This window comes from Anser cygnoides, chromosome Z (genome assembly GCF_040182565.1).
Source record: "Anser cygnoides isolate HZ-2024a breed goose chromosome Z, Taihu_goose_T2T_genome, whole genome shotgun sequence".
In the NCBI taxonomy this organism is placed as follows: Eukaryota; Metazoa; Chordata; class Aves; order Anseriformes; family Anatidae; genus Anser; species Anser cygnoides.
The window spans coordinates 32,210,925-32,227,171 of record NC_089912.1 but is presented as its reverse complement, the minus strand read 5'-3'; the positions used below and the strand labels follow the sequence as shown (position 1 = coordinate 32,227,171).

The 16,247-nt window shown below is 45.2% G+C and overlaps 1 protein-coding gene across 2 annotated transcripts; it reads right to left on the bottom strand.

Moving 5' to 3' along the window:
- Nucleotides 1-3,040: 3,040 nt before the first annotated feature.
- FUT10 (fucosyltransferase 10) lies at nucleotides 3,041-14,768 on the bottom strand. 2 transcript variants are annotated; one of them, XM_048079888.2, is made up of 5 exons: nucleotides 14,522-14,768; nucleotides 12,517-12,729; nucleotides 9,750-10,032; nucleotides 5,138-5,973; nucleotides 3,041-3,299 (listed from the first exon to the last, which is right to left on the bottom strand). In XM_048079888.2, the coding sequence occupies exons 2-5, from the start codon at nucleotides 12,595-12,597 to the stop codon at nucleotides 3,075-3,077; spliced, it is 1,425 nt and encodes a 474-aa protein (XP_047935845.1). In that variant the 5' UTR covers nucleotides 12,598-12,729; nucleotides 14,522-14,768; the 3' UTR covers nucleotides 3,041-3,074. The 2 variants fall into 2 exon arrangements, with proteins under 2 accessions (XP_047935845.1, XP_047935846.1); XM_048079889.2 differs by having other exon boundaries at nucleotides 12,517-12,726.
- Between the last annotated feature and the right edge of the window lie 1,479 nt (nucleotides 14,769-16,247).

The window sequence follows — 16,247 nt, the reverse complement described above, 5'->3', positions numbered from 1 at the left end:
TCTGGAAGGGGGGAGGTCCCAGCTGAGGCTTCTCCCAGCTCCTTCTCACGCTTACCTTAGCTGCTTCCCGGCAGCCTGACACCATGTTATCACCATACTGAGTCAGACCTGGCCTCAAGCACAGGCAGCCAAACTCTACGGGGACAGTGGAGGAGGCCCAGACCTCTGGCACAGTGGAAGAAAATTATTAAATGCAATTAAAGTTTGCAGCAGAAAAGCAAATCCCTGTGTATTCTCTCCCTGCACAACCAGATGTCATGGACAATAGGAGTCAGGAGGATGCAGGTACACCTGGAGGAGCTGGTGAAAGGAGGAAGCCACAAGTAGAGAGGCCATGGAAGAGCAGCAGAAAGGGTGAAAGCAAGCCCTGCTCCCATTCATCCATGCCCCAGTTCTGATTTCCCTTGGGGAGAGGGAGAAGGAAGAGCATGTCCAAAGCTGGTATCCAAAGCTGCCTCATTACCCAGGCTCTCCTAACCATGCCAGGACTGCTGTAGGCTGCTGTACTGTCCTGGCTAGAATTACAAATCTGCGCATGACAGGAAGGCTAGCAAATCAGCTGGAAAAAAAAAATACAAGAGGGAGAGAGAGACTGGTCAGCTGCTTCTGATTATTCTTTCTCAGGGCAGTAGGGGGAGAAAATAGATTGACTTAAAATTCGTGGAAAGTCTGTCTTACACTTGATTAGCCTGCTAAAATCATTGCCATAATATATTCACATATTCTAGGGTGATCACTAAAACTTCCTTCCACCTAGCACAGGAGAAAAGGCTGCAGAGGGTGATTTAAGACCAAGAAGCCAAATGTATGTTGCTCTGAACTAGGCTGTGGAAGACAAGAGTTAATGCTGACCCTTTAGAAAGGCTGCATCATGAGAGAACCTTGTGAGGATGAGTGGCAATTATACCACAGTGTACCCTGAGCCAACCGTCTTCCTTGGAACTTGTCTTCCTTCTCCATATAGTAGTGGATGAAGATATTACCTCTTCTGACACATCTGTTACTAGTCACTTTGAATTTCAGAATTTGAGTTGTAAACCAATTACTTCAGTATTAATTTTCCTCCCACTCCACCGAGGTAAAATCAGGGATAATGTATCATAGACTCTTTGAGATAAATATGCCTCAATTTTAGATCATACCTAGCAGATTGCTCAGGAACCTCAGGGTCTCACATTCCACCAGGGAAATAAGGAAAAACAAATCTTAATTTGTGCAGTTCCTGAGGTCTTTAAGCTACCTGGCTTGAGATTTTTGGCACAGCAGAACATGACACAAGAAGTTAGTCCCTCATTCTGCAGATGTTCTGTGCCATCTGGAGAGGAGAAACAGAAATTCTTGGTGATGGGCTGGAATTCATCAGTTCCCTCTGAGAATGCTGTAGGCTTTATATTCAATTCTAGGTACTGATTGAGGAAAGCCTGCAAGTCTATTGCTAACACCACCTGCTTGATTTGTAGAGCTTACTATCATTTGTACTGTAGATCAATGGGGAAAGAGTTTAAGACATGTCCAACAGGTTCTGTGTGCCACACTGGCAAAAAAATAGAAGAAAAATTTCAGTGAGACTGTTTTGTTCATTCAAAAATAAGTATGTGCTCATAGAAACAAAGTCCAATGCTGTATGGCTTATGGCCACAAAAATGCTTTCTTCTGCTAGATTGAAAATTAATAAAGAATTCACCAGTTATTTGGTGAGAAAATTTCAGGTGAGGAAATTTTTCCAAGGTAAGTGAATTTTGCACCTGAATTTCATGGTGTAAATGCTATTCACTTCCTTTCTCATTGCTACCCATTCACAAAGTAGCCAGATGCTTGGCAGCAGTCTTAACATAGCCTGCTACAAGGAACAATTGCATGGAAATGATCAGACAGGTGGAAATCTGCCTTTCCAAAGATGTGGAGAACTTCATATTAGTAGTTCTATTTTCCGTGTCATCATATGAATGATTCTCCCTCATCTGAATGGCTCCACACAGATAATGCCAGTGTGCAACTCCTGTGGAATTGGACTCCTCCACTCCTCCACAGACTGAAGTTGGAAGAAGTTGGGATGAAAAACAGAAGTTTGTATATCATGCAAAGGTATGTCCTTTGGCAGGTGATGAGCAATATCACCTTTTTTTTTTTCTTTGTCAGATAAAGACATCTGGGGTTCTCTGTGTTAAAACAGGTAGGCTGTTTGCCACCTTTTCCTTGTGCTTTTTGAATACTTTTCAGAACCAGTTCTCAGTTTTATCCCTGACTTCTCAAAACCACAATTCCATGTTTATATATGATAAAAAATTAGTCTATCATCAGAAAGGCAAGAAGGTAAGTGATAGTGAGGCCAGCCCTATTTCTGTGGAGTGGAGATATTCATGTGCTCTGCTTATTTTTAGCAGAAGATGGTGGATAAATCTGAGCCAGCATGTTTTTCATCCAATCTGTCCCTGGACACTAACAGATGGTGCTTTCCTGTGCCAAGTACTAATGCACTTTACATTGGCATTCAGTGTCAGGACACAAAGCTTGCCAAGTCCCTGCTAAATCTGCTGATGCCAGGGAAATTGATAACAAACAACTAGCCAGGGACACAGTCCCAATCTTTTCTCTACATCCAAAGCAGCACAGAAGCTGTACCAGTGTAATGGTATCATCTGCTCTCCAACTCGTGGATACCAATGCAGCAAAAGAGGATCCTGGACTGGGGAAGAAAGGGGTCCTGAGGCTATGAGCACAGGCACATACCTAAAGATGGAGGGAGATCCACTTGCGTCACGAGGGCTAGATCTGTGCTGGACCCTTGTCCCTGAGAACCTTGACAAACTTGTGCTCTGATGCTAAAACACATGAATTAATGACAATTAGCATACACACACATACTCCTATCAACCAGTAGGGTGATTCTTCTGCTTAGCATTCCTTATACCCCTTGAGCACTAAGCATACTAAATTCAGTCTTACAGGTCTACTTCCTGTGGTTTACAATCCTACGTACAGTAAGGCCACCTGCAAAACAAATAAAAATTAAAAAAAAATAAAAATCCATAGATTCCTCTGAGAAGGTCACTTTGTTTTACAGGCTGTTGCGTTTATTCTTTGAATACAAGCATCCAAAATTCTTGAGCTGTAAAATTCCTGTTCCTTTCCACCAGCTGCCTCAGTGCCCAGGCTTCCTTCTTGGATTGCTCAAAACTTGCTATCCACATCTCTTGGAGGGAATTCCAGCCAGCATTTGAAGATGAGAACGAGAAAGCCTCGGGTTTGGGGCAGCTCAGATGGTTAACCTGAGCACTCCACCTCTGGGGTAGCCATCCCTGGCAATGGAGAGAAATAAAAGGAAGAGGTTATTCAGGGACCCAGGCAGACAGAAAAAAAAAAAAAAAAAGAAAGAAAAAAAAAGGCTCTATGCCATCAATAAACTATTAAAGCATTTCAGCGAATTTACCCTCCCACCATAGGCTCTAGCCATGTCCCTGTGGATGTCCAAGGGGAAGCTCTCCATGAGTTGCTTGGAGGAACAATCCATGGGCAATCATGCTGACGAGAGCCAGAATCTCATATCAGATCTGTCTACAAACAAGCAGCATCAGCTAAGCCAATCTGAAATTCTAAGGAAACAAGTTCTACTTTCATCACTATATTCCATTTTCATGTTAAATATGCACACATTTCATGAGATTATTTTAATGAGAAAAAGACAAGGTATGAATCTGACGAGGAAAGCAGACTGGTCTTCACAGTCTGCTTGACTGGAGAGTCACAAAAGCATGCAAAAAGAATCTCTGTATCTCATCCCTTTTATACCTTTCCATGGTTTTATTCCCAATTTAAGGAGAGGACAACTGTCTAGATTTCCACTGGATTCATCTAGGACAGCTTGGCTAAATGTAATGTAAATGCTTACTAGTTTGCACTCCCCATCACTTCAGTTCACCCTAATAGTTTCTAATGCTTTCTTCATCTCCCTTCTACTGGCTGACTACTTAGTGTACTGCTCAGATTGTCACCTGTAAAAATAGGGCCTAATAGGTATAGGACAACTCTGGGGTACTATAACCATTGGTCAGTTCCATTATTGGGCACAATAAGGTTGTGGTTTTTTGTTTGTTTGTTTGTTTTTCCACCTATGCTGATAATTGAGCCCATGAAGAGCTTTTAAAAAAATGGTTCTTGGTACATAAACCTAGAAACCTTAAAGGAATATGGTAATTAAAATGAGTATTCACTAACTCAGAGGTGCACATGGTGTGAGTTTCTAACTTCATTCTGTAATAACTGTTACAGGTAATGCTTTGTTTATGCTCTGTTTAATGCCCAGTCCACCACAACCAGCAGCCTCAGGAGACTGAACAGCTCATGGTGGCTCTGAAATGACCTCCTGGTATCACAGCCAACAACCTTGCAAGTCTGGTGGGCCCTCAGTGCCGGGCTTCCAGATAACAGAGCCATTTCCAGCTGGTCTCTATCAGTGTAACTTCTGAAAGATTTAGACCTGCAGAAACAGGTCCAGTTCCTCTCACAAATGCACAACCTGTCTTAAACATCAATATTTCAATGTTTAGTCACTAAATGTGGCCAGAGAAAATGACATTTTTTCACTAAACGCTTGCATGCATCCACATATACACAGACTCAGAAAATCATAGAGTATTTAAATCAGGAGGGACCTCCAGGGATCATCTAGTCCAGTCCCCTACTCCAAGCACGTCTAATCAGATCTTAAAGCCCATGGTCATGTCCAGGTGAGTCTTAAAAGCCTCTAAGGACAGAGATCCCACAGCCTCTCTGGGCAACATGTTCCAGTGTTTGGTAGCCTTCAGGGTGGTCTTCTAAAGCAAGTCAGCAAGTCAGGGTCTTCACTGTAGCCTGACAAAAACCTCCTCCCTGAACAATTCAAGCTTTTTGTTGAGATGACCACCAGCTCAACAGTCACTGTGCATGAGTGCCAGTACTGTAGCAGTATGAAGAACACATGCCCTGGCCACATACTCACACCTTCTGGCAACACCTTTTGGCATGAGGATGTATAACCCAATTACACTGCAATACCAGTGATTGTAGGCTGGCCAGAAATCTGATAATCAAAATTCCTCTGGCAAATCTGAACCTATGGCCATTTTAAAGCCCTCACAAGACACGAAGTCACAAGTACCTTTTCTTCCCTCCTGATGTTTTCCCACACTCTGTTACAAACCATGCACTCAAACGTGTCAATGTAATTGTCCTGGGTGATATCTTGCACTCCCCATTTGCGCTCCTTCATTGCTGTAAGCAGCCTTGGGTTGGAAATGTTGCCTTTCAGTTTCCATTCCAGGAAGGCCTCATATTCTTGATCATTTTTGTCTAGTGTTTTGATATAGTGGGCCAGCTCCCTAGGGTGTGAAAAATTAGATACCAAGATTGCGCTCTTGTTGTTGGGAAGCCAGTCTACAATGCTGGGAGACCCAAAGTACACTGGTACCACTCCCAGCTTCAGTGGCCGCCAGAGCTTTTCAGTGATGTAATCTTCACAGATAGCATTTTCAAATGCAAGAATGAACTTGTACTGTGCCAGTATTTTAAAGAAGTTCCCGTTGTCCATGGCAGCTGGATTTCTGAGATGCTGGGGAAGGTCTCTGTTGTGCAGACATTCCCCATAAGAGTCTACTTCGATGTGGCACATCAGCTCACGCACATAGCTGTCCCGATCAGAAGGAGGGTTGCAGTCAGACTGCACGTACACGAGTGGAGCAAGCTGCTTCCTCAGGCTGTTCTTCATCTGCAGTGGGATCATGTGCCTCAAGGACTTGAGGACCTCTACACCCTCAAGGTACTGAGTGGTCAGTGGTAGGTGAGAATGGCGGCTGAAGGTCGCGGTGTGGTTGAATAAGGTGATAGTTGGTTCGTGGAAGAGTTTGTAGTTGTTTTTTGGTGACTCTTCATGGAAAAGGGCCCAGTCATGGTGGTCTTTTCGAGGGAGTGGCAGGCTGTCTATACTGAAGTCAGTACCTAGACAAAAGCAAATAGTGTTTAATCTGGCCTTCCCCTGTCATGTCACACAAGTACAATATACAGAAATTCAATTTTAATTTAATATCAGCCCTACAGCACCGCATTTATGACATTACAAGGCAGCACAACAAAGAGAGTAATTCATACAAAGACAAAGGAATGTGAAGACAGATAGAAGCAAATTTGGCAGCAGAAGAATCTAGAGACGGGAGATCAGTAGTTAACATTAAAAACGGTTTACATTCACATCATGTTAGTTTAAAGGCCCCTCATTTCAAAGCCTCCCTATTTTGTATTTTACTGCACTGAAGGGAGACTAATAAGATGCTTAATAATCCCCTGGCTATGTAAATAGGGGAACAGATGGCATTTCCTCTGTCTTATAATGAGAGGGAAATGGTCACTGCAGGGATGAATTTGGTTCCAGTACCAAAACAACAACAAAAAAAAGCTGCTAAAATATTGGACGCAGTTAAGGAGAAAAATTGTAAGAATGACTTGAAGTCTTGGAAAGATAATATATTATAGAGACTTTGGAAGCCAATCTATTTAGTTTATCATAGAGAAAATTAAGAGATGATGTATCACAGCTGCCTACCAGATACATAAAGGAAACGGCCTCTGGCAAAAGATGGCTCCTCAATCTAGTGGCAAAAGTAGAGAAAGAACCACATCTAAATGCAGAAAGCAGACCACTGCGGCTGCTTGCACTTTTCTGGAAGGACAGCAAGCTCCTCAAACAATTTAGGAAAACCAGGGTCAAAGCTTCAGGTCAAACCTATAAACCTCTTCTCAAAGACTGGTCTGTGCAAAACTGAGTTCAAAATATCAAGTCATGAATCAGAACCTTTCTCTCCCTTCAGTAGTGCTGTACTACACTCATATGACTAGCCTTTTTTCAGATTAAATGCAAAGCTGACGAATCTCTGCCATGACACTTCCTCACTGTCTTAGAACTATATTTGGTTTTGACTTGTGTACCAGCACTGAACATATGAAACTTTTAACCTGTTCTGCCAAGCACGTGAGGTTCATAAACCAAAAAATAAAAGGAACAGCTGGTTTTGAAAACAACACAAACCCCTTTTCTTTGGACAAGTTATTCTACCATCTCCATCTTACTCATGACCTTTCATTCTATATTCTACACCTGACCTCAAACCACTGGGGGCAGGGAGAGGGGAAGGGGAAAAGAGGGAGTTAATGAAAGTAACAAAAAGTTTTCATCTAAAAACTAATATATAAAGAATGAATGAAAAAAATGCCCAATGATCTCTGTAGCTGCATAAGCCTGCCAAGATGACTCCAAGGGTGACCTTGTAAAACCAATAGAAGACTTCACTACAGCAGTGAAGATGGATGATATCTGCCAGGAGTATAAAAACCTCCTATAGAGAATGATCCTTCAAAGAGCATCAGGTGGGGTTTTTTTGTTTGTTTGTTTGTTTTTTAAGACCATTAAGGATTTGACATTCTTTTTTCCACTGAGGGGTGGTCCCAGGCCCCAAACACTAAGAGGATGAAGGGCTGTGCCACTCACTGAAAACACACAAACAAACAAAAAAGCTGTTTGCTTTCTTTGTTTTTGTTGTGTGGTAGTGATGAAATAAGGCAAAGAAAAATGAGAATGAATCAAATTCTTACAGAGTAGCTCATGCAGTCTATCTGGTTTTGAAAACACCTTGTTTTAAGAGATGTCCAGAAGAGAAGCTGCAGTGCATATAGACAATAACGAAATGCTGTGGATTGAAACCATAGCTGTTCAGGGTTGCCTCTTGCAAGAGTTATCTCAAAGACGTAGCAGAGCAGGGGAAAGGGAAGGTAAATGCAGGAAAGAATGACACAAGAAAAGGGGTGAGAGAGGGATAGAAGCATAATGTGTAAAACTTATTAAACAAAGAGAGAATTAGGCACAGAGAAAAATAAACAGCACAATAGATAAAAGCACACCAAATTGGCTGATTCTAATATAACACTTAATCAATCTCCATCCAGAAAGCAGACAAAAAATTTTGAGCATTGAAGGGAAGATACCACCACCATGTTGCCCACCCTGTGAGCTGAAGGAAATTAATGAGCTTACGAAGGGATAAGGAAAGCACAGCAAGACTGTAATTACAAGCAATTTCAACTTGCAAACTACTAATTAGAAAATCTCAGATATGTGGCAAAGTGCAGGAACAAATGACAGATGCTCTCGGGAGAAGTGCTGTATCTTAGGAGACTTCTTTCATTCGGGATTAATACTCCAAGGACTCAACTCTCTGGTGCAGAAAAGCTGAGCATCTCCCTCTACATCAGATCCAGCTCTTGCTGACACAGTTTTCCTCAGAAGCAACAGCATTGGCAGCTCATGCTACAAGCAAAACTCTGTGGAGTATGTGATATTGAAAAGGCAGACTTTGGATACTACTTTGGAGACTCTACTCCAAAGGTAGAGACAAAATCGAGCAAGTGGGTGCCATGGCTCACTTCCAGAGGAGAGATGACCTATGTCAACCCCTACCTATGTCCTTTGTCTCTGCAGACTTTAGCATTGTGAGATCATTTATCGTGGTTTAAAAACAAGTAAGATTTTTGCATATTTTGACACTTGCCTTTATATGCACTGAAAAGACAACACCACTAGAAAAAGAAAAACTACGGGGAAGGTCTTTTGCCCAGTATAAATAACCTTTTGAAAATAAGTAATAATGTCCACAAACCTGCTAAAAATGAACAGTAGTAGTTCTTTTAATGCTGAAACAGGCAAGCAGAATTGCTGCCAGAGACCAAAAGCACCAGACTTCACAACTTTCACGTGGTGCAAACCTAGCTTTCCTTGTCTTTAATTAGGTCAGCTTCTCATTCCCTCACTGTTATTCCTTTGCCTTCATGCTTGACCACTATGTTAGCAACAGACAATGCTGACCTACTTGGCGCTCTGAAAAGATTACTGATGAGAAGTTTTTAGTTTACTGTTAACAACCACGTTAAAAGCCCTTATTTCCAGTTCACCTGTGTCTTCAGCAAGTGAACGAAAATTCAGTACTCCGTTTTGTTTTGTTTTGTTTCCAGACAAAGGGGCTGAACCTACCAATCACAGAAATTTATGTCTTTATTTTTCCAACTAAAGTTCTTTTTTTCATCTGCAAAGCAATGGTGTGAGGAAAAAATTTAACAATGGTGCCTCTTGTGTTTTGATTTTACAGCACAAGTAGTAAGAAGTTTCTTAGGCAGCAGAGCCAGAGCAGCTCAGCATGTTGCACTAGCTGCTGTTCCTTGTGCAGAATCAATGCACTTCTTTCAGTGCTTTCCATTTACAGTCTGCTAGCAATCTCTTGGCACATGCAGCAGGGCAGTTGCACAGTTACCAGTGAGGGCATTATCTTAAGACAAGAGTCTTGCACAAGCGTGACAAAGGCCTTGCAGAACCTCTGCTGGGGGTGATAAGCCAAAAGACCGGGAAGAAAAATGTCCTGATCTCAGACTGTCTTTTCATGACTTGGCAGCTACAGGAAATTATCTTTTCTCCCATAAACAGGGAGCACATGTGACAGGAAAGCAGCATGAGGCAAGACAACAGTCATCCCACAGATGTGCATGGTCACTTCTCAGAGTCCTTTTGCAGAGGTCTCTGGACCTGTGACGATAGATTCAGCATCAGGCAAAGTTTAACAAAGTGAGCTGTGTAAGCTTCCTGCTCCTGATTTCCACCTAGAATATTTAATCTCTAAAGGAAAATAACTGGACAGGAGGGAAAGTTTCTCCTTTAGAAAGAAACAGCTCCTTACCATAGAACAGAAAAGCTCTTGTCATCTGATTGTGCTGGTAGGTCTTGTTGATAGTAAAGAAGCAAACATCCTCTCCACATTGACCCAGTCTCCCTGTATCTCCAGTCAGGGGAGACCACCAGAGCAGGATGGGGTATTGGTTTGCATCAGACTCTGTCCTGAAGTTGCCGTCAAGTTTGTTCTTAAATTGGAAATCATGTCTCTCCTCAGGCTTCAGTGGACCACTGTGTAAACTGGAGTCTACTGCCACCTTATTCTCTGAATCGCTCAGTTCAGTGATAACCTTCAGGGGAAAAAGCATACGTATCACAGCACATCACTGCCATTAGCCAGGACATTTGCATGTTAGAGTTCAAACATCAAGCACTAAGTAAGTCTCCATGAAGTTACTGTCAGTCAAGGAAGTGAATGCACTTCACTCATTGCAGCCATTGTCCAGGTGATTTACGTCAGAATAGGGGGTACTTCAATTTGAATTGGTAAGGTGGAGGCAAAAACTAAATTTCTGTACTGAGATATGGCTGTGTCAGACAAAAGTTAAGATGACAAATTCTGCTTTCTCTCTGGAAATAGCATAAACCAGAGGACAGCCCTCCAGTAGCAAGGTTTATTCTGGAAAACTGCTGTAAAAAAAAAAAAGTCATGAGGTCTTCACATCTCTGTGTGGTCACCTGTGCCCACCCTAATTAATTTTTAAACCAATGACTGGATATATTGGATGCAGACAGGTCTTAAAGAAAACCTAACTATAACTTGTTGGCCAGGCAGAGGAGAAAAATCCCACCTGTAGGCAGAGAAGTAAAAGACCTGACTGCGTAAACCATCATGTACAGATCAGAAACCCTGCGAGGAACCTTACAAGCTCCCCAACGGTAGGAGAACCTCTAACAGGGCTTGCCATCAGCCATGAGACAGAAGTCCTCAGAAAGTCAGGCTTCACTAATTCAGGTGCCCATGAAACCACCACCTTTTTCTACAGGATGTACCTTTCATGAAAGTGTCCTGGGGCAGAGAAGTCTGCTGAGGGAGAGTCAGTGAAGAGACAGTAATGGTGCTGGTAGGTGGTGCTGCGGGATACACAGGAACCACCCTTAGCTTCTGTGGGGCAAAGACCTTCCTGCCACCATGCAAACGGCTTTTTTTGTGTGCATCTCCACAGGCAGTGCCTAATGCCACCCTAAGAACAGCTGCAAGAGCGATGGAGGAACTCATATCCACCAGACAGCTTTGGCTCACAGCATTTCCACTTTTTGGATGGCTCTGAAGGAGGATATTGGAAGGCAGGAGAGCGTTGTTTACATTAAGTTGGTTGAAAACATTTATCTTCCCTGATAGCATTACCGCATGCATTCATTTTGCTGTTAGCTATGTCATTCACTCTTACTGTCTAGTAAAATACACTGATTGTAACTAAACTAAATAGGCTCTGTGCAACACAGGACACTGGGACAGCACACACAGGAGGCTGTGCAAAGTGCAGCTGCACAGAAAAATGCAGAAAACACTCCCACATTGGCAAGTGGACAAGATACTAGCTGGGGACAAGGATTATTTGTCTAACAGTGCGGTAAGATGTAAGTGCAGCAGTATAACTCTGATAAGTCTATAGCTACTTCATGTCCAGGTTTCTCCAGGAACATACTCCTTTTCTGTTTCCAAATTTTGCCCTAGCAGAATTCAAGGAATCTGTGTGCTTTTTCTGAATTTCTAGCAGCTCTCTCTGAACTCCTGAGGATTGATAATATACCATTTATACCCACAGCACACATGCTGCTGCAGTCCCAGCAGCAGGGCACCGAGTGTCACTGTGCAGTGAACTCGTCAGATGAAAATCCCAAATCCGAACCTGCTTAGCTGTGGAGGTGCAGTGCAGTCACAAAACCTGCCAGTAAAGCTCCTAAAGATTTGCTAGCATTGTTCCCACATTAGGGCAGCCACATCAAACTTTGGATGGCCAGCTTAGGGGCACAGAACCAAAAGTGACAACACCTGCCCCCACAAAGTCATTCCCATTCAGAGCAAGCAGCTGGCCTGGGAGAACTTCAGAAACCCATATGCTGGGTCCACAGGGAGTCACCTGAGGTACCAGTCTGAACAAGAGCTTCAGTTCAGAGCACAGCCCAAATGGAGACATCCCTGGGGCAGATCCTGCACTTCTCATGACTGAAGTTTCTGAAAGTCCCACAGCTGCCAGCTAAGGCTGGTTCAATCTGTGTAAAAGTTGCTTTCTTCTAATGAAAAGCTAGGCTGGACTGCGCCTACTGTAAATTAATATGCCTCCACACTGATTTTCCTCTCATTCATTTTCTTTTATTGACCAGCTACTGGACTTCCTAATGCTAAGCACAGCCTTTGAGTCACGACTGCTCAGGTTTTCCTGGTAAGGCTTCCACATTTGCCTGGAATGGGCCCAGCCTTGCCTCCCAGCCTCATCAGTTCAAACTCCAGGCCTTGAGGAGACTGGGAGAGCAGTACAGGATGGAGGCAATGCAACATGGGGTGGCCTGGTACACGACTTGTGAGGAACTCCTCCAGGAGCTGAGGAGCTGTGCAAGAAGGGCATTCTCTGTGTAATGTCACTTACGGAGCTGCTACCGCTATCCTAACAGAGTTGACAGAGAGCTGACAGACTTTCTTCAAATATTCCTCTCACAGCAGTCTTGTACGAAAAACATCTTCTGCCTTTTATGATCTCTCTCAATTTGCCAAATTTTGTCACATGTTGAGTGCAACTACACGCATGCCCCCTGCCCTTTTTCCCCTGTACCTGGAATGTCACCAGAAGGAAAAAGGCGGCTGCAAAGCAGAAACAAGACACCCACAGTTTCTTCCTCCTCGTCCTGATCATGCTGCACTGTTAGGTCCGCAGGGCGCCCACGGACAGTTAGAGCTAGGCGTCAGGTAGGCCAGCTTGTTGAAAGTTTTCAGCCCTTGCCACAATGCTGTCCCACTCCATCCTTACTCCTCTTCATGGTAACTGCTGCCAAAAAAAAAAAAATAAAAAAAAATAAAAGGGTAAAACATCAACAAAGAGCGCTCCTCGAGCTTGGTGATTAACTTGATGTCTACCTGTAGCTTTCTGCAGGTGTCGGAACAATGTTTTGAGCCAGGCTAACCCTTAGCTAAACCAGGAAGCGGTCTGCACAAAATAGCACTCATACACACACTGCCGTCTCCCTCTGCTCAGCCTGGACTTGGACTCCTTTCAAAGCTGGGCCACACATCACCTCTCCACATATTTCTCTCCAAACCTAGAACAGTTTAGGTTTAACAAATTCCCCTTCTCTAGCAATCTGTATCCATGCTGGTCTGCCTCTCAAATAACCTCAAATGACTCTTCCCCTTCCCTGACACTCTTTTTTTTTTAGTTTTCCCAGACCATTTTGCTGCATGATGGATGTTACTGAGTGAAAATACCAGCACAAATTCCAGTTTCAGATTCAAAAAATAAAAAAGAGGAAGAAGAAGATGAGAGAAAAACAAAACTTTCTCTCTCAAGACATAGGATTATAGTTTGAAAATGTGGGTATTCTGAAACTTGAGAAAGAGGAAAAACATACCTTTTTTTTTTAACAAATTGCTATTTTAAAACTCATCTCCTTCAGAGATGTGCCTCTTAGAATTTAGTCTGGTTTTCTACAAAAAGGCGTATGTGGTCGCATTCCCTATGTGTGTGTGTGTGTGCCCATCAGCTACTTCCCGCATCCCAGTCATGGAGCTCCAAAAATCTTTCAGCGGGATGGGTCCCACAGCTACTGCCTGCCTCCTGCCTCTGTGGAGTTAGCAGATGGAGTCGAAAGGCTGCTCCTGCTTCCGCTGCAGCATGAGCACATCCCCTCGCATCAACCACCTGAGGAGCCTCTTCACCAAAGCCTCACATGAAACGGTGCTGTGTGAGTTCTGCTCTGCGTGGGACAGCTGCTTTTGAAGGTTTTGTCTGGGTACTGCAGCATGCTGCTGACAGTTCAGTGCCTTTGAAACCAGGTTTCAAAGTCTTCTATCCCCTGTACCTTCCTGCATTACAGCCAAAGTAGGGCATCAGGAGGGGAAGGGGCTGAACTCTGATTGCAAGTGTATTAGTGAAAATCTACTCAGCCACGCTTGGGGGGCAGAACAGTGTCTTTAATAGGATACATCTTACAATATGCATGGAAAAGTGAGGCTCTAATGACACACTGGAAGCCCCCCTCACCCTCTGCCTGGGTAAAAACGCAGGAATCTTCCTGGGTGTAGGTATTCTTCCAGAGGGGGAACTGCACAGCACGGGTGTGCTGTACCAATTGCCCGGGGCATGGCAGGGGGGTCATGGCTTCTCTCTGTCACCTGCAGTGCCCAAACCCGGTGCTCGTACCCAGCGGCGGGCTGACGGTGGGCCACGCCGGGCTCCGTCCTGCCCCAGCCTGGCCAGCAGAGCAGACCTCGCAGAGCCTTCCCTCCTCGGTCCTGCCGAGCAGAGGGCCTAAGGACCTGGGGAAAGAGCAGGACACCTCACCGCATCCCACTACCCCGTGCAGCAGAGCGGCCCCCCGCACACCCTCCCAAACTTCCCACCGGCTCCCCCCGCCGCCCTCTCCTCCCGGCCCTGCCTCGCTGCCTTCCCCCCGCATCCAGCCGTGCCCCGGGGCCGCTCTCCCCGCTTTCCCTGTGCACCCCGCTTTCCCTGCCCGGCTCTCAGCCTGTCCCGTACCCCTCCCGGGGGCTGCAGCCCCGTGTCCCCCCCGATCCCTGGGGCTCCAGCATCCTCCAGCCAGGCGGGCTGCTTTCCTACTTACCCGCAAAAATCCATCCCGCCCGATATGTGCCACCGTCCCCGTGCTGTTGGGTCTGTTTTTTTTTTTTCCTTCTTGTTGTTGTTGTTGCTGCTGCTGCTGTTTGGTGACTGTTTTGTGTGTGTTTGGGGTTTTTGTTTGTTTGTTTGTTTGTTGGCTATTTTTCACTTTCAGTTCGAGCATCCACTTGGGGAGGGAAGCGGGAGGCGGGCGCTGCGCGGGGCCCCGCGGAGGGGCGGCGCGGATCCGCGCCTTCCCCCTTCCTCCTTCCTTCCTCCTCCACCGCTCCCAAAGCCCCCCCCCAGCTCCCTGCGGCCACCCGGGGGGCTCGGGGAGGGCCCGCGGGGGTCGGCTCCCCTCGGGGTCCCGAGGGCTCTGCAGGGGAATCGCGGCGGGCCGATGGCAGCGGGCGCGCTGCCGCTCCCGGCTGCTTCTCCCGCCGAAATAAAAAAACAAATAAAATGATAATAATAATTAAAAAGTCTGCTTCTGACACTGATTTCTATAACTGTTAGCCTAGCTGTGCTTCTTCTGGCTATTTTTTTTTTCCCTCGTTTTGTTTTGTTTCATCTTTACAACAGTGCCACTATTTTATCCGGTGCTCTCTTCAAGAGGGCTTAGCTCCACTGCGCCAAGCCAGAGGGTTGTCAGAAAAAAAAAAACAAAACACCAAATGCGTCATGGAAGTTGGGAAGCACTCAAGTGCCTGCTGGCCGGCCCTGTCTCACAGGGAGGGAACACATCCCTCGTCCCTCGGGCTCAGAGCTGAGGCAGGCACCCCGAGCACAAGAAGGGCTACGGCTGCGACGTGCTGCCAGCCTCGCGGGGCATCCCTACCAGGCTGCGAGTAGCGATCCAGATCAGCTCGGGATTTCCAGAGGTTGCGGCCCTCTTTGTGCGGTTTCTGGCATTTGATGTTTGTAAGGAAATATATTTGCTCTAAAATGTTGGTTGTGCTGGCTCAGGGCAGAGATTACATTTATCCGTCTGGTACGTACGCATAACCATACATGTCCGTATTTATAACGTGGATCTACATGATATCCCATTTGTTTTAATACCAAGATGTCTGATACCTGCACATATTTGTTCGTAAGTGTTTGTGAATGAGATGGATCTTTAAGGTCACTTCCAACCCAAACCATTCTATGATTCTACTTATACGCTACTTATACACAAACAGGGCAAAACACCATTATTTGATGCTTCAAACATTAAGGGAAAACAAATGCAAAACAACTCTTCCTCCATCTCCTCTCCCCCAAGAGTAAAAGTGCCCAATCCAGGAATGGAGGGGCTCATGAGAGGGGCACAGCCTGGGTGTGAAGGGCAGCAGAGGTGCAGGAGGGCAGCTACCAGGGGAGCAGAGGGTGGAAACATCCCAGAGGTGGCAGAGGGAAAGCTTGACGTACTTCTGCTGACATGTCTGAGTGATATAGGTTATGCAAACGTTAAGCACACAGCTCATCTCCTTACTACACTGTGGGTTGTGCCTGTAGCCTTTCTGAAAGGCTCACAGAGCACCCAGCAGACAACCAGCAATACAAACAGCAGTGCAAGTGATCCTTGCCGTGTTGTCTTTGCCCCCTTTCCTCTCCCGCCCTCTCCCCATCGCTGTGGCTGACTGCAGCCTGCTGCAGCAGGGCCCACCTCTTGCTGCTCTTACTGCACCACAGAGCTCTGATTCCCCTGGGCTACTACCTTCCTCTTAAGACAAAAACTAGTAAGC

Bases quoted from the DNA above. Each gene is read 5' to 3' on its own strand.
- FUT10 (XM_048079888.2), bottom strand. From the start codon at position 12,597: ATGATCAGGACGAGGAGGAAGAAACTGTGGGTGTCTTGTTTCTGCTTT. The intron at 5,974-9,749 runs GTAAGGAGCTGT...GCTTTTGTCTAG, and splicing joins AAGAGCTTTTCTGTTCTATG to GTACTGACTTCAGTATAGAC. The intron at 3,300-5,137 runs GTACTTGTGACT...CTCCATTGCCAG, and splicing joins ACATCAGGAGGGAAGAAAAG to GGATGGCTACCCCAGAGGTG.